Source organism: Larus michahellis, chromosome 3, assembly GCF_964199755.1.
Source record: "Larus michahellis chromosome 3, bLarMic1.1, whole genome shotgun sequence".
NCBI lineage: Eukaryota > Metazoa > Chordata > Aves > Charadriiformes > Laridae > Larus > Larus michahellis.
Window position 1 is genome coordinate 63,211,373 of NC_133898.1, and position 23,888 is coordinate 63,235,260.

The window sequence follows — 23,888 nt, forward strand, 5'->3', positions numbered from 1 at the left end:
GAAGTGTTAGGCACAGTTTCCTGGCGTGCCCAGGGCGGGGAGAGTCCCTGTGTCTGTGTGTCCGTGTCCCCGTGTCGGAGCTGGGGTGGCCGTGGGGCCGGGAGGCTGAAGCCATCTCCCCGAGGAAGGTAAGCGGGAGTGGAGAAGGGGGGGCTTGAGCTGGGGAGGCAGCTGCCAGGGGACCGTGGTCCTCTGCTCACCGGCTGCCGGCCAGACCTGGAAAACTGGAGGAAAAGTAGGGAGAGACTTGGGAAGGCTTTGAAAGCGGAGGGCAGAGCGGGCTGCTGCAGTGCCACAGTCCCCGCACTGCTTCTGCTATCACCGGCTGCGCCCGAGATGAATGGTTTTCCTCCAGAAAACAGTTCTCGGTGGTCATCTGTCAAACTCAATTGCCTGAATTGCTAAATAAACCACCGCTAGGATCATTTTACAGCTCTGCTACGACTGGTCTGGATTTTTTTTTTTTTCTTAAGGCGAAGTATGAGAAAGTATGTTTGAGTGCGCTACAGTTTCTGCAACATTAAAATGACTCTCCTAATACAATATAATTAATAATCCCTCTGAATTTTTTCTTCTTTATTATTCTGCCTATTCTCACGAATACTTAAAGTGACTTGCACTAAATTGACCGTGTGCCCAAGCAAGGGTTATATATTTTTGAAGTGTTAGAGGAAAAAGTTTCAGTCAACACTACTACTGGCACTGAACAGGAGTTGGTGTGGAAAACCAGGGCTTCTGCATCTGGCAGAGGTAGGTCCTGCACAGGTTTTCTATACAGATTTTCAATACTACATAGTTTTTTAATACATAACTATACACAAATTGTGAAAATGCTGTGTTCCGTGGCACAGAAAAAATGAAAAAGAGGGAAATGCCCAAGAAATGGAGAAGTGCCTTGCCCCCCGCCTTTCCTTTTTAAAAGAGGGGTGATTAATCGCTTGTGCAATGCAACCAAAGTTTTCTGTTTTGTTTATGCTTGTTGCTGATGTGGTCATGGAGTTAATTTTGTACAGTGGTGACTTCATATTTCATTCTGGAAATCATGCATTTCTCTCCCTTTAGGGTGGATGATTTGATAACAGTATAAAACATATAGCAAATTACTACTTAGAGGTAAGGGATGGAAATGTTTTTTTATCTGATCACCTTCAACAGGGAAGGGGTGTCCACATACCATGGAAGAGAGGACTCTCTGAATAGGGTGCTCTGTAGCTGTGAAGCTACAAAGCAAGTATTTTAGTGGGGAAACCTAATCCTCAGTGTATTGCTTTATTCTTTTAATGTGCAAGTAACACGCTGGTGCTACAGGGGTACAGGAAAGGAAGCCCTAAGCTGTGTTACTGCTGTAGGGATCTTGGCATGCAAGAATCAAGATCTGCTTTTAATTTTCCAAGGGACTGTGTCTCAAGTTTACTTCTGGTGTCTAACTCCCAGATCCCCTATCCTCTTCAGGAAGGCACAGGGCTGAAGGTCCAGGGAAAGCGTTTACTTTGGAATCGACACCCTCAGGTGTTTATGAATCTGTAAACTGAGAAGTAGAAAAGACCATGCCAAATGCAGCGTGGTTTCCCCCTCCCTCCCGTGGAGCAGGCTGTGTAGTAGGTGGCGGGCAGGGAGTCACACAGCCTCCCAGCCCCCATCCCTCAGCCTGAAGCATGCTGTCCTACCAGTTGCTGCTGGAATTTTCTCTCCGGTGCCACAGGTTAAGAGTTGGTCCAACAGACTTGGAAGATATCACACCAAAAAGGGTCTCTGGGGGCAGAATGGGTTAACGTTCTACAGGGCTGCTCAGGGTATGGTGTAGTAAACTGCCTCCTAGACCAAAAGTAACCTTTCTCCTGCCCTCTCCAAAGCTGATGTTTTGGCACCTACAGTTTTGGGTGGGTATGTGTGAGACAGAATGTCCCTGTAGCTGCCTGCTGACTGTAGTTGTATTTGATAGCATGAGCTGGTTGCTACTGAAGTGGACAAGAGAGGAGAAGGGCTGATGTTCCCGGTGGGGATTTGGACATCCTGGTTTGATCAGAAAGCCCCAGTCTTGCCTCCTGTTGTTAGCGTGAATAAGGAGGACTGAGGCAGAAGACCTCTTCAGGAGTTTGTCTAAGCCCAGGCAGGAGGTCTGCAGACCTGAGCTCCGTCTCTGAAGTGTTGTTACTCCATAGCCCAGGGCAGGCAGCAAGGCTGGAGCAGAGGCTCCCCTGCTTGGAGCACCTTGGCTCCTTTCAGGTGCACCATCCTCCCTGCTCGAGGCCCCAGGCCTTGAAATCCCTTGAAAGCACTGTGTTAATCTGCATCAGGACCTGCCAGTATGCTTGCAACCAGAGTACGTGGAGAAGAAAAGACCTTTCAGATCACGGAGTTCATTTCCCCTTCAAGGGCAGGAAATAGACCCTTTGACATATCAACTCTTTAACTACTGCAGCTACTGCATTAAGCCAAGATGTGAGCTGGCATTCCTGTTTTTTTTTTTAACAATCTTAATGGCTTTTATTTAAATGGATGTGCACTTTAGCCATTGTGTATAAATTCAATAACATTTACAAATGGTGAAATTTGTTTTTCCTGCCAAAGAAAAATAAGTCTCCAGAGATTTAGATTGTATCAGCACTGGTGTAATACGATAAGGATCTTTAGGCTTGACTCAACCTTCCATATTGAGCTAACTTGAAAGCTATAAAGCATAATTTAATTAAGCTGCCAATGTCTTGAACCTAGAAGAATGGGTTGAGTAAAAGAAGGAATCATGTCCCAGGTACGGGATGTGTAATTCTTATGCAATATATCTGTGATGCAGTGTAAACCTGTTGGGATTAATGTTATTTTAAGAGAAGGAACCAGGAAAGGAGATTGTCCCCTTCTTGCTTCAACTGTGAAATTAGAAGTCTATATGCAATGTAGGTATGATTCACAGCATGAAAAGAAATGTTTGGGGTCATAATGACTACTTACTTTTTATGTTTAATGAGAAAAACTATTGGTTTAATTTGGTCTGTGAGCTACCAAGCAGTTCCTAACACAGGAGGCTGTAACTCTAAAGAGACTAATGAGTGAGTGAGGAATTCTGGCTTCAAATTGGATTTTTAAGGCAAAATAGTACTTTTTTTTCTTTTTTTTTTTTAAGAAAGACATACTTGTGGTGTTTGGGTTATTCATTCTTTGAATACAGTGGTATATAATGCAAAATATCCTGCCAAGAATACCATGGTATAATTATTACGGTATATTTTTGTAATAGGAATGTGATTGAGATTGCAGGAATAAGAAATCTGCTTCTGATTTGTGGAAGCATGTGACCAAAGTGCGTAGTTTTAAAAAATACAGTAAATTGTTTCCAGTAAGAAACTCCACATTTAATCCAGCTACAGTGTTGTGCTAACCTGCCTCCCTCATTAATTTCATGTATCCGTCCATACGCAGCCGTACAGGAAGGTGAGGGCAGGTTCACATTCTAGCATTCTGTATTACTTTCATATTAAAAACCAAAGTAGATTAAAAGTTAATTAAAACTTCAAACCTGTAATTCTGTATGCCTGTAAGAATTCACCGAGCACGATGATTCTTTGCAAAACTTACGAACACTTTAGTATCTGAAAGATTGTTATATAAAATTCTAAGACTTTATAAGCCTTTTAAAATGGGTGGCATTTTAATCATTAGGTGGAAGAGAATGTAAAAGTAGTTTGAAAGAAAAAATAGGAATTGCTTGGTCAATTAAAAAAAAAACCAACCAAACACCACACAAAAAAAGCCTTTCCTGATGTAAGAAACCACTAACATAGTTGCTGTACATCAAAGCCTGCAACATTTCTAACTAGAACTGCCATTAAAAGAAAACAAGTTGTTTGTTTCATACAGGGGCTTTGTGTTTTGGTTTTTATTGCTCTGAAATACTTTCAGATTCTCCATTATCCCAGCTCCACTAATCCTGATGACAGTCTCCTGCGGTGCACTTAGGAACCACGCACTCAGAGCAGCCGCCTGTGTAAAGACCCTGGAGCTGCCCTTTTCTCCTCTCCCCCCTGCTCCCCTCTGCACCTTCCCACTCCCCTGTGCACATTCCGGAGGTGGCCATTGGAGTCGCGCTCCACAGCTGGGAGTCCCTACCCGCCCTTGTGGAAATAGGGTTTTCAACCACAGCAGAAAGCATACATGACTTGCTTCATTACTAGGGAGTAGTTGATGGAATATACTCTGCCCTTTGCATATAAAGGCCTTTTGTATAAGAGTTTATAACACCGCAAAGTGAATTGAAGCTCAGCCTTTTTTTGGCAGATGTTTATACCTGTGTGGATGGCTGTGAGGGACTGTGCCCCGTGGCAGGTCCTCAAGAATTGGTCCGATGCCCTCTTGAAAAGTACCGCACTGGTGCAGGTAACAATCCTCCCGTTGCTGAAGAAAGTCTGAAGAGGTTGTGACACATAGTTGCCGCTTAAGCTGCAAGTAGGAATAAAATACTTGGTTAGCTTTCTTGAATAATTTTCTGCCCTTTCGTCAAAGAAAGGTCTCCTTAGAAAGTTTAAACTGTGTCCTGGTGTGTCATTGTAAAGAACTGAAAAGATGTAGGCTCTTATTTTTTAGAGGTGAGGCAGCTAGCTCTAGCTCTTACCTGTTTTCCAGCTCTTAATCTAGCTCTTCTTTTAAAAGCCTTTTTCTTGTTAAAGACAGGAAGTTTTAAATTTAAGCTCTCCTGCTGTGCATAAAGAGTTATTGTTGCTGGGAACACTGAAAACTTTCATAAGTTCCCGCATTTCTTAATGAGTCCTCAGTCAATAGTGCTAATTTGATGGGACGATGTTATCCTCATCTGGACCAATCCATACTGTTCTCTTTTTTTTTTTTTTTGTCGTTGTTTTTGTTGGTTTTGCACTGATGCCAGGTTTAGTGAAGTGAGAATTGACTTCTCTGCACCTCATCAATAGATTTTTGGGGAAGCTTCAGTACAGATTAAATGCTTTGTGGATCACTTATTATACATCTGCCAGTGAAGGTTTATTGTCACCAGCCATCCGTAGGAATAAAGGCATCAAAATACATCAAAGAGATAGCTTTGGTGCATGTGCTCAGCTCTCACGTGGGTAACTTCTTGATCCAGGATAAAATTTAACATTGCTAGGGCTGACATTAGTTGAGCTCTTATGACATCCTGGGTGTTGGCATTGTTGGTCCCAGTCAGGGAAATCTCCTGAGCCTCCCTGAGAAGATACTACCATGATCTCTTGCCTTTTTGTAGTTGGTGTACGGCCACTGTCCGATGCTACCTGTGGTTGTGGAGCATTCAGGCTACTTAGGGCTCTGTGCTCGCCTCCTGTCAGTCTGGAACTTGCCATTTCCTGACCTGTAGTTTTAGAGAGTCTCAGCCTGGTTAGTGTGACTGTACTGGAAGTGTGTTTGGGGTATGCTCCAGCTGTAGCAGATGAGACCAGCACAGGACCCTGTCACCTTTGACTCAGATCTCCCACTAATTCGTAATAGAAGACCTCCTCTCATAAGGAAACCTAGTACCAGGATATTATTGTCATGGTTCAGTTTTACTTGCAGTGTGGTTAGTGAGTCAAGCTTTGTAAACCTTTATTTTGAGAGATTACGAGTGGGGAGGAAAGCACCCGTGCAATTGCAGAGTACCTTAATCTTAAGAAAGGCATTTTCCCCTCTAGCATTTATAAAGCAGTCTAGCTGCCCTGATACTAATGAGGGAATATAGGTGGCAGGCGCTTCTTCTGAATGGCTCCTGAGCTCGTGTGTTTGTTTTTCGGAGCCAAAAATGTCTAGGGGAACTTTATGTGGAGAAGCCTAAAGGTGGGGAAATACGTTTTTAGCTCTGGGGTTATGATTTGCGTTAATTATTGGGTGTGGTGGGGATGGTGGGGTTCCTGGATTAGTACGTTTGCATAGCTGTGTTTTTTGAATGTGTCAAGGGGAACTAGGGTGAAGATTAAAAACTTCTTTTTTAGGGAATGTGGGTATAATTGAAAGCAAATAAACTCTTAATAGTCATCTTCAGGCGCAGTGAGCTGCTTTCCAAATATACCGGTTATAATTGCAGAAAATATTCATAGAAACTGGTTTTGCTCACAAGAAGCATTCATCCCTCTGCATAGGAAGAGAGAAAAGCAGAGTTGTCTCCTGCGGTGGTAGGTTGCTGTGAGAAATACAGAGGAAGGTGAACTCTGTTCCTTGCACTGTAATTTCCAGTGCTTCCACAGTTCAAATAATATAAAATGTGTGAACGTTTGGAGCGAGTGCAGCCAGAGCTTGTCCACGACCGGCCACTGCCCTGCTGTCATGCTGCCTTTGGGTGCAAGCCGACTCGCTCCGCTCCCCACCCCACCCCCGTAAGTAGCAGAAAGAAAATCGCTCCACGCAAGTGTGAGGCAAGAGAAAGAAAGGCATCGCAGCTGATTTTCAGGGTGAGGGTCTTTGTGCAGCCTCGCAGATGCCCTGGTTGGTTATCGCAGCGTGCGGGAATGTTTAGCCTGCCGTAGCTTTCTGGACAGCCGGGATGCTGAGAAAAATCCCTCGGGGCCATTTCTATGGGATATATTGACTGTTCTGTTGTACTGCTGACTGATTCCTGCACAGACTGAGACACTGTTTTGTAGACATTGTACCCTGAGATAAATTTATTCGTTCACCCATTATGTGACCTGTGTATTGGATCAGACACATACAATGGACCCTGGCAGCAGCAGCTCGAGCCTTGACGAATTGAATGTCTATCTTCCGAGGTTCATGACAGCAGCTTGCTCGCTACCTACTCTGTTAAAAGGATTACCTAACCATTGCACAATCACTATGGAGACCAGATGGTCTTTTTGCCTGTTTCTTTAGACAAATTGGGTTCAGTGTTCCCTTATGAATAGATATAAGCCTTTCAAAGCCCCCTTGTTGAATGTACTTTCTGCTCCCAGATGAAGAATTCTGAATATAAACTCATTGCTTGTTTGTGGTCTGTGCCTCCTGGATCGAGGAAGGCAGTTGTGCTGGGAGTTTGCAATTTGTTCAGCAGCTTGGAGCTCAGGAAGTTTGTGTGTTGTCTTCTGTTTACCTTGAATGGAAAGCCTTTTTTTTTGATCCATGTGACAGTTTTCAAACTGTTTACATAAATGGGTGCACTTAGCAGCATAGGCAAATCAAACCTGCAAGGCAAGGGTGTCCTAAATAGCAGCCTTCCAAATCATTAGAGAGAATAAGCAAGTTAAAGAGAATTTTATTTTTTTTTAGTGTAAGATGAAATTTCTGTGGCTTATCTGTTTTCTCTGTGATCTTTGTGATATGAATTTGTGTTTATAGGTCAGTAACACATCTAACATGATCCAAAAGGATATATCTCTTCTAAGTCATTTATTTGCTAACCTTTTTCGAGGCTTGCTGTTGAGACTGTTTTCAGTTCTAGTTTGCAACCTTTACCTTTGTTTTTTGTTAAGGTTAGCAAAACACTTAGGTTACCAGTGAATGCCTTTAAATATCTTCAAGGTTCTTATATGGTAAAGAGCCACAAGACGAGTCAAAAAGAGGAAAACTCTGTTCAAATCAAGTAGTCATCAAATTGAAAATTATGAACAGTAGTGACTGAATTTATGCAAAAAGAATATTTCTTGGGGGTAGTGTATTAAGAATGGTTTCTAGCTAAAACATATGTTCCAAAACGTGAGCCTAAGATCTTGTACAGCTTCTGTTCTACCGAGTGTTTCAATCCCCAAACTGCTGGTGTGTTCTGTGAGATTCAGCTCCTGTCCTTCTGTTTTGAGTTGCGGCCTTTGTGTGCCAAGTGAAGAGCCACTAGGTTCAGATGGTCAGGAAGAACTTGGGTCTTGTTACCTTTGGGTGTGTGCAGTGCTTGGTGCTGCCTTTTTCTTGTTTTACTTGCCGATTAAGTTAAAATCGGAACAAACCTAAAGAGGGAGGTTGCTGGGTGGTTGGTGGAGCAAATTGTGCAGTGGCCTTTCGCTGCAAGGGTCGTAGTTGGAATCCAGGCATGGGGAAGGATAAACAGATGCTGCGGGACGTTGCTGTGATCAGTTTGGTCCACGTTGTAATGGATCACTGCACAGTCCTGCCATCTGTAATTGGTCTTCCAAAAAGAAAACTGGAGGGGGCTCAAAGTTTGCCCTAACATGTCAGTGAGAGGGGAGAAGGGCAGAAATAGAAAATAAAACACTTACCCAAACAGTGACTTAATTGTATTAATTCAATGTCAGTTGTTAAAGTATGTTTATGAAAATGTATATCTAAAGTCCAGGAATCCCCTTAACCAGACCTCTCTCCTCCATTTGTAACTTCTGTCTGATTTTTTTTTTTTTTTTTAATTCGTTTTGCTTAGAGCTGTTGTAAAGTGTGAGTTCTGTGTGACTGAGAGCCCTTTTTGTGTTTTTGCTGTTTTCTAGGAAGGCTGCATGGAACTCCATCCTGGTTTTGGCAAGTGTAGCAGCTGGCCACGAAGACAATGCAGAGCATGCTAACTGCTAAACGTGCCCGGGTTTAAGAGTGATCCTACAGGTTTGCTCTTTGGTTTATACTACACTTGTCATCTAAAAGTGCTAAGGGCTAGAAGTAGGGATGTTAAAATATACACAAACTCTAGAAGATAAGATTATGCTTTCACAATGGCTTATTTTGACAAAATTTTAATGAGGCTGCAGTGAATTCTCCAAAGAGTGATAGTCTGAGATCCGACGTGCAAAGAAGCATAGTGCCGATGGAAAAAGCACTTCGATGTTGTTTCTGTGAATTGCAAACAGTGGAGATTCACTCCAAGTAACAAAAAGAACAGATCGATCTTTTTTACTTTGGGGTACACTTTATGTAGGTCCAAAATCTTCAGTCATCTCACTGGGGCAATTTGACTGCTCCAGTGTGTGCAATTTACTGTGAATTCAGGAAAAAGCTGAAGAGCATTTTACTAAGTGAACTATTCGAACTGCGCCATGCTGAATGAACATAATGCAGTTTTGTGCTGTAATGGAAGATGAGGCTATTCACTAACCAAGTTTTTTTGTTGTCTGGCGTGCTTTGTTTTTTTTCTTTTCCTTTCTCCTGGATTGACTCCATTTAAACACAAAGTTGGGGTTTTGCTGAACAGTTTATTGAGGCAACACTTGGTTGCACAGAAACCAGTCAAGCTGAAACTGCAGTGGGCTTGTCTCCTGGCAGAAGGGATTTCTCTGAAAGTACAGTTCACTTTACATCTAAGTTATGATTATCTTGCTGTCTCCCTTTCATTATGCCATTGTTCTTGGGAGCCAGAGATTTTGTAAGCTATAAGAAAAGGATGTTGCCAAGGGTGTGGGTGGAGAAAGGTGTTGACATGATTTCAATGGAGCTAGATTCCAGCTTTAAAACAGAGGGGTAATGAACCATGCAGAGAATAGGCTTTCCTAGCTTGCCCCTAAAATAAGTTCAGATATGAATTTAATGTTGTAAATGGCTATTTAATGGCTTCTTTTGAAACAATTGTTTCATACCATTTTTTAAAAAGTCACTTTCCTGTGTAGAGGGTAAAAATGGTCTGTTACTTTTTGCTCTGTCTTCTAGCCATTGTTTCTAATGAAACTCTTCTTAATTTAGTGGAAAATGGGGAATTCGGAAAGCCAGTACAGTCTTCAGGGATCGAAAAATCATGCTGCTGCTACAGCTGGTGCCAAGCAGAAGCCTTGCTCTCTGAAAATTCGCAGCATTCATGCTAAAGATGAGAAGTCTTGCTCTATGCATGGATGGGGACATACCAGTAGTGGCTCAAACTACAAATCGAGGTCCCTTGCCAGAAGCTGCCTTTCGCACTTCAAGACTAGTCAGCCTTATTCATCCAGACTTGGTGACACTGTGGTGAAGGTCTCTAAAAGCAATGCCCATGCCAAACACAGGACAAACGCCTCAGGGGACTACTGCCAAGGAAATAATGCGGTGTTTTTGCCCGAGAATGGTTTCCACTATATTGGCCTTCAAGCTGGAAGTCATCACGCTGCCTCTCGAGAATGCAATGGACACATTTTAAATTGCTACAGCAAGAATGAGAGTCTTGCATCAACCTCCCCATCAGAGGACAGGAGGAGTCCAAAAGTTCTCATTAAAACACTGGGGAAATTGGACGGTTGCTTGAGGGTCGAGTTCCACAACAGCAGCAACAGCAAGGTACCAACTGAGGAATCCAGTGGACCGGTCCAATTGCTGAGGTATTCGCCTGCCTTGGAATCTAAGCCAAATAACCTGCTTGATGTCAGGAGGAACTCCAGCGCAGACTGTTCTTCAAGCCATCGTCTGTCACCTACTGACTCAAGGCTTCGATCTAGTAAAGGAAGCTCCCTCAGCTCTGAGTCTTCATGGTATGACTCTCTCTGGGGAAATGCTGGGGACATCAATGAGTTGGATGGTCCATATTTGACCAGGAGCACTCCAGATACAAGCATTCATGCCAGTTTCCCAGCAAGCGACAACAAGAAGTCCTTCAACCAAAGTTCATCTCTTTCCTCACTCCGAGATCTCTATAAGGATACAAATTTGGAAAGCACTCCTCCACCTGGGATCAGGCTGTCTGATGAGTATATTGACACTCACGGCAGCCTAAGCAACCGTGTCTCATTTGCCTCAGACATTGATGTTCCCTCCAGGGTAGAGCAGGGAAGTCCTGCACATTACTCCTCGTACACACTCCCATGCAGAAAGTCAAAGCCCCTCGGTGAGGATGCATCCAAGAAGGATACGTTAAAAAACCGAATGCGACGCATCAGTGACTGGACGGGAAGTCTCTCAAGGAAGAAAAGGAAGCTCCAGGTATGTGCAAACACCAGCCTAAGTGCCTGAAAGTTGGTTTGTAGATTCCTGTTACAAATGTAGTGATTGCATCATGTTTGTCTTTCTTGGAAGATAATTACTTGCTAATCTCATTTAGTAATTTGTGGAATTCTGAGAAGTATTGCATCCCCGGAGCTGTCTGAAATATCAACAAAAAGAAAAAAATAGATATCTGTGTGTGCAAATTTTCCCTTCCTATTTTTTTACCTTCTTAGCTAACGCTGATCTCTGGAGCCTAATCTCTTGGTGAATTAGCTTTTGAAATCATTGTGTTACTTAAAAAGCGACATGGAGTTTTAAAGCCTTCTCTGTATTTCAACTGTGAAAATATAACCTGTGGAAAGAGCAGTAGAAGAAGGATGTTATAAATATCTTCGCAGGTATTCCTAATTTGTATTATTGGCTTCACCACTCACTTTGGTTTCACTGTTGGTCCATCTCTAGCAAGGGGATCAGCTGTAGTGCATCGACCAGAGCTGCTGGTTCTGCCTCCACCTCCTCTGAAGGCATTACATGGAGCACCCTCCTCCTTCCTGCCTGTCAGCTTAGTCCACCAGATGGAAAAGCCTGAGTCGCCATCTGGCTTGCTGGGAGATGGTGGTGTGAAGAAGGAGACGGGAGGAGTGCAAGAGGGGAGGGAAAGGATATTTCTTTAGAAGAATTTAAGGCTAATCCCATTAATAGGAGTTTAGGATGCCTGTGGTCAGGAATGAAATTCTCATCTCTAGCTGTAGGCCCCAGAACCAGCTCTTTAAATGCCAGACTGTGCCTGAACTTCTGCACGTGAGTCCTCAAGCTGAGATGGAGGGCAGAGACTGTTTTTAGTTTTGGTTTGGATTTTTTTTTTTTTTTTTTAATCTTCCCTGGTGTTTCTCATACGGGAACAGTCACTGTGGTTCCCTAAATGAAGGATGATTGGGGTGCTGGCCACTTAAGAGTGAAGGGAACACCTACTTCTGCAACTTAGGCAACAGCTGAGCAGTAGATCGTAACACACGCTTTATGTAGCATGCACAGCAAAGGCTGTCTCCCGTGTTGGAAATTCGGGCAGGTATCGCACTTAACAGGCATCTGTCATTGCAGCATAAAACTCTGATGGACTCTTAGTCTCAGAAACGAGGTCAGCGTAAGGTTTGCCAGTGTAAATCCTAGGTAAGGGCTACAGAAGTGGGAAAATGAAAATGAAAGCCGTTTATTTGGATCACTTCTTTTGTGAGTTGGTGCTCATGTATTTTATCAGATGCTGTCTTTTCACCTTCTTACTCAGCTGTGAAAGAGAAGGCAGAAAAAACGGAATCAGTGAAGAGCCTCAGCGCCTTGTGCTGGGGTTCTTCACCGGTTTCAACATCCGTATGCGTTCTGGATTTTACAGCCAGGCTTTACATACGATCTCTGCATCCCAGACCTTTGCCATGTATTACTTAGTTATGACATTTTCAGAATGGTATTTGTGGTGCGCGATTCGTAGCTGTTTTGAATTCACTGTGCAGTGAACTGACTTCAGACACAGCAAGGAAATTTGGCCGGCGAGATTGCATCGAGCTTGAATCTGATTCTGGTAGAAGGAAATCAGCCCTAGCTCCAAAAATGGTGATTTCTTAGAAAAAGGCATAGGAAATAGTTAGTCATAGATTTTTATCAGACAAGTATCCAGCGACAGGAAGGATAAAGAAGGGTAACAAATGCCTTATGATTTTGCCTTCCTCATGAGACTTGGTCAGCTTCTTTCCTCCTTACACGCATTGAGTAACATGCCGTCTCTTCTAGGGGGTTACCGTGTTGTATTTTGGTAACGGTTATACTCTCACCAGGTCCGTTGGCTTAAAAATGCAGAAGTACCGTGCACGGTTATGATCTGTCAGGTGGTTAGTCCCTGTTTGTAGGACTGTTCATCACAGAGATTGTAGCCTTCGTGCTTTGCTCTGAACAACGTGTCCCTTCTTCATTGCATTACTAATAACTGATTGTGAGTCACTTGGGCTGAACGTAGGTGAAAGCTGGAATATTTCCCTATAAATATGCTGAAGCGCCGGTGCTGGCTGGGTGGATGGGTCCCTCTGGCTGCCCCAGTGGAAACAAGTCAGCCAAGACTCCTGCTTCACAGGGGCACAGGACCAGGAGGCACAGGTTTGGGATATTGAGGCCACTCCCTTGCCACTAGAAAGGTAGTAGAGTTTAATCCCCTTGGTGAACAAATTGCAGCTTAAAATCAGGTGGGCTTTTCCCCATCTTGAAGGCTGTTTCCAAACCCTCTTACTCTGATGCTTGCTAATTTGCAGAGTAAATGTAGTCCCAGCCAGTTTGTTCTGATGCCAGTATTGTCCATTGCATTAGTTATCCTTCCCTATTATTTAATCTGTTATGATTTATTTAAGGGGAGAAATAGTAACTTTTCTCAGCCGGCTTTTGTGGGGCTATGCAGACTCTATTTGATCTCCTGTCTTAAGATAGGAAGTCTGTTTCCTTTTCATTCTGGCACTATTCCTCTGCACCTGTTTTAAATCATCCATAAACAGATTTGGATATGGGATATTCCAGAGGAACCCTTGGCTGTGCCCTGTCCAGTGATTTGGATGTTTCCTTATGTCTGACTTGATTTGATACTTGATCGGATGTATCCTGGAATTGAGTTTGCCTTTCTAATAATGGTCTCACGTCAAGGCTCGCAGTCATTCTGTGCCCTGACCCAGCTTTTGTTGCACGAGGGTGTCCTAAGGCGTTCCCTCAGTGCATCCCTAGTACTCTACAGTGTGGCATGTCCTCATTTAGTTTAATCCTTGCTGAAATGGCACTGGGGAGAAGCTGTAACACAACGCACTATGTGTGAGCAGCAAGGTATGTGTGATGCGTGTGAGACCTGTGCCAGAATTTAGGCAGGCTTGTGGCACGGTTGCTAAAGGTGGTGGTGTAAACTCAGCGCGCAACTGTATAACATGGAGAAGATGAGCAAATGCTGTATAAAATGAAAATCCAGCCACCAGAAACAGCTGCTGCAGATAGGTTCTTCAATGAAGTAAATAGCCTCTTTATGGTAATAATTTCTGAAATTTCCTGACTTCATAAACCAGAGCCCTGAAGTGTGGTGTAAAGAGAGTTTAAAAGAAAAGCACATTGAGACAACCTCTTTATTTGGCTTGAAAACTGGTATTAGATTCTACTTTCAGTTTGGGTCCTAATGAATTTAGCAGGCTGCATTGTTTCCTGCGCTGTTCTTTACAGCTAATTATTACATGCGTCACTTTGTCTAATTGGTATCTTAGTTAGCCACTTTATCTTTTGCATTATCTATAACTATTGCAGGGTCTGTCTCAGACTTTGAGAGATCTTCTTGAATGCAGCTGAGCAGAAACAGCAGTAGTTTTGTATCATTGCTAAATGCAACAGTGGGGAAAATGAGCAGAAAGTCGCCTGTCAGGGAAACCACCACCAGCAGCAGCTTGGGTCAGACCTTTTCAGTGGTGACCAGGTACTGCTACAGTGACAGCCTCCCCGAGGACCAGCAGAGACTGCGTGACTCCCAATTCTGTTCTTCAAAAAAAATAAAATACAAGTGATGTTGTCATGGTGAAGTGTATATATTCATTTTTGGATCCGGTGTCCGTTTACTCTACTCTGATACTTCCTCATTTCTACCCTTTCTGTGCGTGTGGAGAAAACATAGGATGTGGTTAATGGCTGTTCATGGACAGGTTGTATCCCACACTTTTCATTAATGCTTGTTGTTCCAGTAGTGGCCCTTCACAGCAGACACCACCTTATGTATGTGTCTTGTGTTATTTTTCTTACTAGTGCTTTGGAACTGAAAGAAATATATATTCTTAAAAAAACTGTATGTTACTCTTTTCTAGAGGACACTGGCAGTTTCTGGAGAACAGTCAAACAATTAAAATACAGGATTTTGGCACACACATGCAGTGACAGTAATTAAAAAGAGGGTGGAGAAAGCTTCCAGTTTCCCACCAAATGGCAGATGGCCGGGTCAATTGTGTAGGATCCATGTTGTACGGTCGCTTTGTGGGCATAAACACATTATATACGTGATTATTCCCCCTCCCGACTTCCCTCCCTTTACCATATAAAAAGTAAAACTGTTGATGTTTAGGGAGTTAGTCTTGGAGAATGCTGCTATGACTCTGCAATAAGATTTTTGAGGAAGGTGCTCCATTACCAGGAGCGTCCATTACCATCTGGCGATGGAGTGATCTGAAAAGCCAGACTCAAACTTCAGCATACCCATAAGAGAATGTGGGTTTCAGTTGAAGCTGGCTTTTGCAAGGCCATGACCAGCAGTGTCCTGCTGCGTGAGAAGTGGCTGGTCTGGCGATGCTTGGGAGGGCGTGCACTCCCGCTGTTGCTCTTGGCTGCCTACTGGAGAAGGCGACGCTATCAAAACACGGCACAGCTTTTCCGCTGCAGTTTTGAAGACCATCAAGTAGGAAGTATAAGGAACAAAAAAGTAGTTGCTTTCAAAGCTGCTGGTGAGAGCAGCTCGCAGGAGACCAAGGTTTATTTACTTTATTCGTGTACAGAAGTCTGTGAGCAAATAAGTGCTTTTGGAGACGCAGTCTGTACTTGAAAGAATAATAGCTTTATTATTACTGAGGGTAATAGCTTCACTTCTGGAATTGTTTATAGCCATCTCTTCTTTTCCCTCACACTTTTACTGCAAAAGGCAGCAGGTTGTTTTTTGGTTTTTTTTTGTATGTTCTTAAATCTTGGTCGCTTTTAAATAGCATCAGCAACACTTGATTTGGGAAGACAATGAATAGCTTCATATGATGGACAGTGTGGTTCTCCACAGTGAAGTTAGTCCAAGGAGCTGTGTCTGGGGTAGTACAAAAATCCCTGTCTGTCACTGGAGCCTGGGAGAGTTGGGAGCAGTCAGCACATTACTGGGAAAGGCTTAAGAAAGAAAAGTCCCAGTCTTCCAACAAGGTCCCACGTCGACAAGCAGTGGCAAGAAATGGGCCTACGTTAGCATCCATATCACAAAGCAAAGTTGAAGTCATACCATCAGGCCTGAGCATTTCAAATAAAATTGGCCAGCCCTCTCAATGCAAGGGATGAAGCTGCACAATGCAATTAGGAGAAAGGCCCGTCAGTGCTTGACAAGATAGTCACGCTCCTGGGAGGTTTGCGGCAAGTCAGAAAATACACACCTCTGCAGTCTGGACACTGGATTTGTGCCAGTCAGCAAGCACATCTTTCTTTTTTTAAGTCACATCTTCTGTTAGATTAGATTTTTGTCTATTGGTCAATACTAACAAGCTTAAAATATTCTCAACTTCTGACCTTTTTTGTGTCGGTTAAGCACAGTTTACATGACAAATAGAAAGTGGAGGTAAAATCAGCCTAGCTGTGCTGACACTCGGTGTAGCTGCCTTGCACAAATGGAGCGTCACCAAAGTATTGTAAACCCTGTAATAATAAAGAAACTTGTTGTGATGCTGTTCCTGCTTGTACTCAAACAGGCATGTAAGCAATGGTGCCGGGGTTTCAGCTGGAGGATGTGGTTGTCTCCTGGAGTCCATCAGGTTTCAGCCAGTAGGAGTCACAGCAGTTACTAGTGAATTTGGAGATTACTCGCAGGTGTCCGAGTTACCAAAGCTGACAGACTTAGTGGTAAGGGTTTAATGGGGTTCTGCTGAGAAAACTGTGAGTGGTGGCACCGACAGCATCAGTGGCTGCCGAGGCAAAGCCTGTGATGTATTGGTGAAAAGAGGTGGACCTTGATGAAGGAACTGACCATGGCTAAACATGAAACAAATTTAAATGCCAAATGAGGTGTGTATTTTCATCGTAGCTCTCGTGACTGATCTCTGGCAATTTCCTTTTTTACACAGGAGCCAAAATGTAAAGATGGGAGTGAATACTTTGACAGCAGAATGGACAACTTCACCACAGACACGCTGGCACCGTCGCAGCTCTCTGCTTTGCTGTGGTCACCTGGCTCCAGCCACGTCCTGTCCCAGAGAAGTGAGTCTACCAACGCCGTCAGCAGCGATGCCCTGAGGCAAAACATTTATGAAAACTTCATGCGGGAGCTGGAGATGAGCAGGACGAATCTGGAAAACACCGAGACCTCGTCGGAAACTGAGGACTCCAGCGGCGAGTCCCTCAGCTCCTTGGAGCAGCTGGATTTGTTGTATGAGAAAGAGCAAGGAGTGGTGCGCAAGGCAGGGTGGCTGTTCTTCAAACCCCTTGTGACCCTGCAGAAGGAGAAGAAGCTGGAGCTGGTCACGCGGCGGAAGTGGAAGCAGTACTGGGTCACTCTCAAAGGTAAACCACCGTGTTGCTCCTGCGGCTTGGCGGCAGCAGTTGCTTTCATTGCGTCTCGGCAACTTTTCACACATGCTGGTTTCTGTTAGCAGGTTTAGGGGGATCAGAAATTCGTGCCTAACTTCACAGGGTCTATCCACACCCTGAAGCGGGGCACGTGCCTAAGCAGCCCACTGAATCGAGGTGGTGATCGTGTCTTTGGTACTGCACGTGCAACCTTGCAGTTCACACCATAGCGGGAGTTGTTTCGTCTGACTTCCCAGTTTCTGTACTCACGCAGAATTGGGGTTTTAGAAGATGCTTTTGGTTGTTGGAAGTCAAAGACCAAATTGAATCAAAACTGAGAAAAATGCAGAAGTTACACCTCTATCTCAGGGGGGAGTAAAAATTTAAGGATTAGAAGTCCCTGGTGCCCAATTCACTGTCACGGGCACACAGTTCCTTGGGCTCTTCTATGAGCTTTACTTAAAGTTAGGGTAAGTTAATGTAAAAATGTTCAGTTCATTTCCAGTGCTTCAGGTGGCAGCATAATGAAGAGGTGAACTCCCATGTGCTTGAAAAAGTGTGCGATTCAGGGCAGAGGAAGCCGAAGCAGTGGCCCCGAGGTACCCAAGGCTTAGCTGCCATGGACCGCTCCCAGGGCTCACCAGTCTCCCTCCTTTCCCTGGATGGTCTTTCACCTTGCCCACTCCCCACCATACCAACCCCTTCTAGCCTTCGGCATGCCCACCTTCCCATCTCCCCCCACTGCTCCTCTGGGAAACAGCCCCGTGGGAAGGCAATCCACTTAAAAGGGGCTGCTGCCAGTGGGCTGTGGTGGGACTGCTGTGCTCAGCACCGCGCGGTGACAGCTCAGAGTAGCTGAGCAGGTAGGTGTGCCACAAGAAGTGTACGGGTGTCAGGAAGTGTGAGTGAGAAGGAAAATAACATTTATCGTGAGGAGGAAGAGGAATTTAATGAGTGAGTTCGTAGCCTTTTTTTTTTTTCCTTCTTTGAATTTCATCCAAAGGATTTGCCTCTCAGTAAATATAATGCTAAGTTAATGAGTAAGGAAATGATCAAACTTAATAATTTCCTAGCAAAGCTGGGACTGGAGGAGAGAAAATAACAACTTTCCCACAGGTTGCCCTTTTCAAAATTCTGCATGGGTGTAGACCTGAAGAAAAATGAACAGCAAACAGCAAGCGCTGGGAATGCTGTCCTTGATAGTGCTGATTTAAAAGAGGCAAACTTACAAGAATGTAGCAATTCTGCCTAATAATTCAGAGACCTGTTATCAAGGGATCAAAATGTAGGCAGTCTTAACAGTTTAAATCACTTATCCTCATCATCAGATAGCATGATTCATGCTTAGAAGCAGTGTATACAAAGGGGAAAAAAAATATCTGAACGCCACCCTCTTATTTTGTGTGTTTGCATTATGGAGTATGAATACGAGTTTGATCTGGCTCTTCTAAAATTCAAGTAGTTTCTAAACAATCCCATCAAAACTCTAAACTGAAGTACATTGTATACTAGTAGTTTGTGCATTTCTGGGATAGTGAAGGGAAAGGAATTTTGGTGCTTCATGTTTGGTTCTTTGCTATAAAATTGGCTTATTGGTGACCTTGAAAAAGTCATGTCCCTTCTTGCTACCTGAATTTCTCCAGCTATAAAAAAGAAATAATAAAATTCATTGTAAAAAGCTGTATTAATTTCTGACATTATAAGAGATATTAGATACAACACTTCTTACTTTGGATGGGTGATACGGTTGCATTCATGGGGCAGAATCTCTTCCGCTTTGTTAGCTGTTTTAAATATACATTCCTCATTTCCTTGATCTCGTACCTTTATTGTCCTGTAGAGACTTCTGATGCCAAAATAAACTTGCCTGTCTGGATATCAAGGCATAGTTCTGTTTTCATAATATGCTATATCAAGATCAAGGCGCTTGCTTTGGTTCTCCTTATACAGGGTTTTGAATAAATCTGTATTTAATTTGTTCTTGAAGTTTAAATAGCCAAGATATTTTAAAATATGACTTAAAATAGCCACATATGCAAATGGAGAACAGCATGTTTCTTTGCACTCTGTTGAGAAGTGTTTAATTATAAATATGCAGAAGGCTTATAGCCGTCTGGTTACCTGCCAGACTTCAAAGTATACATGTCCTGAGGCCTCTGCTCTACTTTCAAGGCCACCAAGACCTGAGCTTGAATAGTAACCCTTTAACAAGAGGAACTCTCTTTTCCATCTGTCCTGTCTCATAAGTTTATTTTAACGAGGGAATCTGCTTTCCCATTGCCCTCCCCCTTCAGTTCAAGTTTTGATTAAAATACTTGACCGATAATCAGTCCCAGTGGGTCTGTCGGAGTTTATGAAACTAGCTGCTTCCAGGGATCACTTGGCTTGACCCAAAGATATACCTGGGGTGCCATACACCTGAACACGCAGGCATGCCCTTCATTTTTATGTACATATAAGCTGTCAGGATAGAAATCAACATATCTTTAGCTACCTTTTTGATAACACGTAGGGGAAATATGGGAGTTTAAAATAGAACTTAATTTGCACTTTGCTAAAATGCAGAAGTGGAAGTGGTTGTAGGGTCCTGCTGCTGCTGAATGGAGGAGGGGACTTGGTTCTGATGGGTTAGTTTGCCCTGTTATGTTGGAACGACAGAAGAGCCACACCTGATATGCGGAGTGTTTAAAAACAAAACCAAAAACAACAACAACAAAAAAAAACAAAAACCAAAAAAAACAACCCCAAAAAAACCCAAACCAAAAAAAACATATCCTTCTTTTCCAGCTGCAGAGATCTCCAAGTGTTTCTGTGTCATAACAAAGATCAAGTGAGGGCTGCTAAGGGAAAAGGATAGGACCAACTCTATCGGATTTGCTCTTACCCTAAATATTCTGCCAGACACTCTAGACAGTAATAGGAAGAGGTGCACTCAAGTAGATGCATTTTTATTTATTGGTCAGTAACCTCTGATACATATTTTCGTTATTCTTGTAACTGCTGTACATTCATCGGCACTGGAGAATGTGATGAAATCCATCTGATGGAACTCACTTTTCATACATTTTAGATTTGGGCTTTATGAGGACCAGTGTATTCCACCTCATAACTTTTCACAGCAAACGTGTCCCATAAACTCTAGTGGGCCCAGCTTTCCCCCTTATCAGACAGAAGAATACAAAAACCCTTGAATTTGGTACTGATTTCATATTTGATCTTTGAGGAAGCTCCCCTTGAATTTACATGACTTTGGATGATGTGTGTGGGATTTTTAATAAAGCGTTACATGTAAATGTTAGAGTATTACTAAAATAGAGGTTGAACTCTATTTTTACCTATTTTAAAAGCATCCATAGAGGAAACATTTCTGTTTTGCAGGTTTTGCTATGTCCCCTTGATAGGCACTTCCTAGGTGTATTTGCATGTGCATACGTACACACAGTGTGTCACACAGAGAAACAACAACAGCCTGAAAATCATCAAGTCAACCCCAAACCTCAGTTTTGGTGTTGTCCTGTGTTGTGGTGCCTCTTTGATTTGAAGGAAAAACAACAACAAAAAGCGTGCTAGAGAGATGACAATGCTGTAGCCGTAACAAACTCCATCATTGTATTGGCTGAATTTCAAGTCCTCTACTGAATATGCATAGGATTTACAGCAGTAATGTATTCATGGATTACTAGGCCCTAAGGGACCACTGTGATCATTTAGTCTGACTTGCTATCTAATGCAGCTGTAGGTCTTCTCTAAATTAATTCCTGAATGAGTTCGAGCATATCTTTTGGAGAAGGATAGCCTTGCTGGAGAGTCCACCATCAGCCTCAGATTTTTCTTAACTGCTTAGGTTAGCCTCAATTTTCAAAATGTATTTATCGTATCCGGTCTTAGTTCTTCCAGGTTAAACATTCAGCCATTATTTTGTCTTCCAAATTTAAAAAAAGCACCAAACCCTCTGTTATTAAACTGCTCTTTCCCAGGCGTGAAAGTGAGGTAGGTTTTATTTCTTTTCTCCGAATGCACAGCTAGCCTAAGAAATGCTTGAGAAATCTAGTTTATAAGTAGGTTATTTTAGTAATGCAGTTCAGTCTGTGACCCCTTGAATAGGTAAATCAGTGCATGTCAGAGGACAGTGGATTGAAACGTGGGGCAGGAATGAAAGGCTGGTGGGGATGGAGGGGACAGGCCCTTCCTGAGCCTGCCAAAGGAACTGGCAAAGGAAACATGGAAATGTAGTCATACTGCTGGGGATTGGGTTCAAGTCTCCTCTGCTGTCCTCCAGAAGTAATTCCTCTCGTTACACTCAGGATTGTCATTGTCAAGGATGAAGTTTGTTTTCTGGATGCAAGTTTTGTACCGTAGATGTTACGCTGTTTACAAGACTGAACATGCTCAAACTCGGCCCCTTTAAACTGTGTGAAATTATTCAGTATTGCATTAGTCTCCAATTTGCAGGTAGATTTAAGGAAATCCGCTTTAAATTTGAGAAGTTTATTCACTAAGCGTGTTGTTTGAAGACAAAAGTTTCTGCCATCTTTTCAACAAATACAAAGGTTTATTGGGTGGCTGTTACGAGAGAGTTGGTTCAATTTAATAAAGAAACTCAAAAGCCGATTTAACTAAGCAGGAATTAATTTTTTCTACATGCTTTAAAATTTTAATAGGCTGAGTTTATTCATAGAATCACAGAACGGTTTGGGTTGGAAGGGACTCTTAAAGATATCTAGTCCAACGCCCCTGCCATGGGCAGGGATATCTTTCACTAAATCAGGTTACTCAAACCACATCCAGTCTGACCTTGAACACTTTCATATTGATGTATCCTGTTTTATGTTTTAAGTCCGTGGATGTTTGTTGTATCCCTATTAAATGTCTGTTCCAACTTTTCATTGGCAAATTCATTGTTAACTTTGCCTATTTTCCAGTTTAGAAGATCTTTCTTTTTTCCCCATTTTAAAATGGAGGGGCAGAACTGATGTTCCCTGTCACTGAAGGGTGTCTTAATTCACAAATGCATTAATATCAGAGAACTCAAATGGGAGATCCAGAACTTACTTTCTCCTTACGTTTTTTTTTTCCCCTCTGAACTGCAAAGGTTGTACTCTGCTGTTTTATGAGACCTATGGAAGGAACTCGATGGAGCAGAGCAGTTTGCCTCGATACGCCCTGTTTGCAGAAGACAGTATAGTTCAGTCTGTTCCAGAACATCCCAAGAAAGAAAACGTGTTCTGTCTCAGCAATTCTTTTGGAGATGTCTACCTATTTCAGGTAACAGTATGCATACGTAACTTTGTGGTTGTTTCTGTTTTAGGATGTGTTTGTGAGTATGCACATGTATGTATATCATCATACACACACACAGATCATGCTTGTGCCTTTGACTTAAAAATAATAGCATAATTACATTATTACACTATACTATTATAATATTGATTTAAGTGTATGATTTGACTTCGGGTATATGATATTACACCAGTTGGCTCAGTCAGTTAAGGTTCAGAAATAAAAAGAACAAAGGTGAAAAATACACAAGACACTTTTGGTACCTGATTGTTACAAGTTTCTAGAAAATCATCTTTATTATCAATTTTTTTTTCACATCTATTATCATTCCACCCTTATGGAATGGTGTGCTCAACCCTGAATCCGCTAGCCTCAAAGAGAGTTTGCTTGAGCAAGACGTTCAAAAAAGAAGGCTAAAAAATAATCCAAAGATCTTGGCTGCTTAACTGCGCCACTGGAAATGTTAACAAAGAACGGTATTGTGTGGAACTGCCTGCATAGAAACACGTTGATTCATAGGCACACTTGTAAATATCTCCGGAGACACTTTGTGCAGATGTATTCTCTTTACCTTGCTGTCCTCTCTCGACTAACTTGACACTTTTTAAGTAAGCAAATGCCTCTCCTCAGACTGTACATGTAAAATCTCTGTTGCCGTGTTACCTGCAGAAGAGGAGGTTTATCTTTGAAACCCAGTGGCCTTTACCTTAATTAATTGGAGGAGTGAAGGATGCAAGTCACATCTTTCCCTCAGCTCCTGGGGCTCTGTTGTGCTCCTGGGGCTCTCAGAGCTTGCAGCTCTAAGAAGAAGAAGCTGAAGGTTGGAGGCAAGTCATGACGCAGTGCAAGAAAAGCTCACACTTCCCTTATTTGCACAGTTTTAAAGATAAAACTTTATTTCACTCATCTTAAGATACAGTGCCTACGATCACCATGAACCCATCAAGCACTTCATGTCCTAGAGCTGCTGACTTTTTTTTTTTAATTCCCCTCTTGTCTGCTCCTAATGTTGTGCTGTTGATTTGTTTTGCAGGCAACAAGCCAGACGGATCTGGAAAACTGGGTTACTGCCATACATTCGGCCTGTGCTTCCCTCTTTGCGAAGAAGCTTGGGAAAGAGGACACCGTCAGGCTGCTGAAGAATCAAACCAAGAGTCTCTTCCAGAAGATTGACATGGATGGCAAGATGAAAAAGATGGCAGAATTGCAGCTCTCAATCGTTAGCGATCCAAAAAACAGGAAGGCCATAGAGAATCAGGTACTGTAAACAGTATTTTCACGGGAGCGTATTTATCATTATTTCTTTCTTTGGGCTCTGACTGTCCGTGCTTTCTAGGCATGAGAGTAATTGTCTTGGGGATAGCTGGCAGTGTAGTTGTGATTATTGCCAGGTTTCTGCAGCCATCCAGAGCAGCGCGGGCGGCAGGCTTCTCAAAATTGGGGATCAGACCGATCTGTTTTATGAGCACAGAGCTATTTCTTTTCTCTTCTGGAAAAATGCAATTAATTTTCACTGGTTTATGATATACTTAGCT

At 42.8% G+C, this 23,888-nt stretch overlaps 1 protein-coding gene across 2 annotated transcripts in view; it reads left to right on the forward strand.

Moving 5' to 3' along the window:
- Positions 1-23,888, forward strand: part of TIAM2 (TIAM Rac1 associated GEF 2) — a 175,699-nt gene that overhangs the window by 74,335 nt on the left and 77,476 nt on the right. For both annotated transcript variants that reach the window (XM_074580462.1, XM_074580463.1), the window contains 5 exons: positions 8,385-8,496; positions 9,565-10,767; positions 16,632-17,067; positions 22,166-22,338; positions 23,387-23,611. In XM_074580462.1, the coding sequence (XP_074436563.1) occupies positions 9,571-10,767; positions 16,632-17,067; positions 22,166-22,338; positions 23,387-23,611 (2,031 nt within the window). In that variant the 5' untranslated portion in view covers positions 8,385-8,496; positions 9,565-9,570. The remainder of the gene's footprint in view (positions 1-8,384; positions 8,497-9,564; positions 10,768-16,631; positions 17,068-22,165; positions 22,339-23,386; positions 23,612-23,888) is intronic.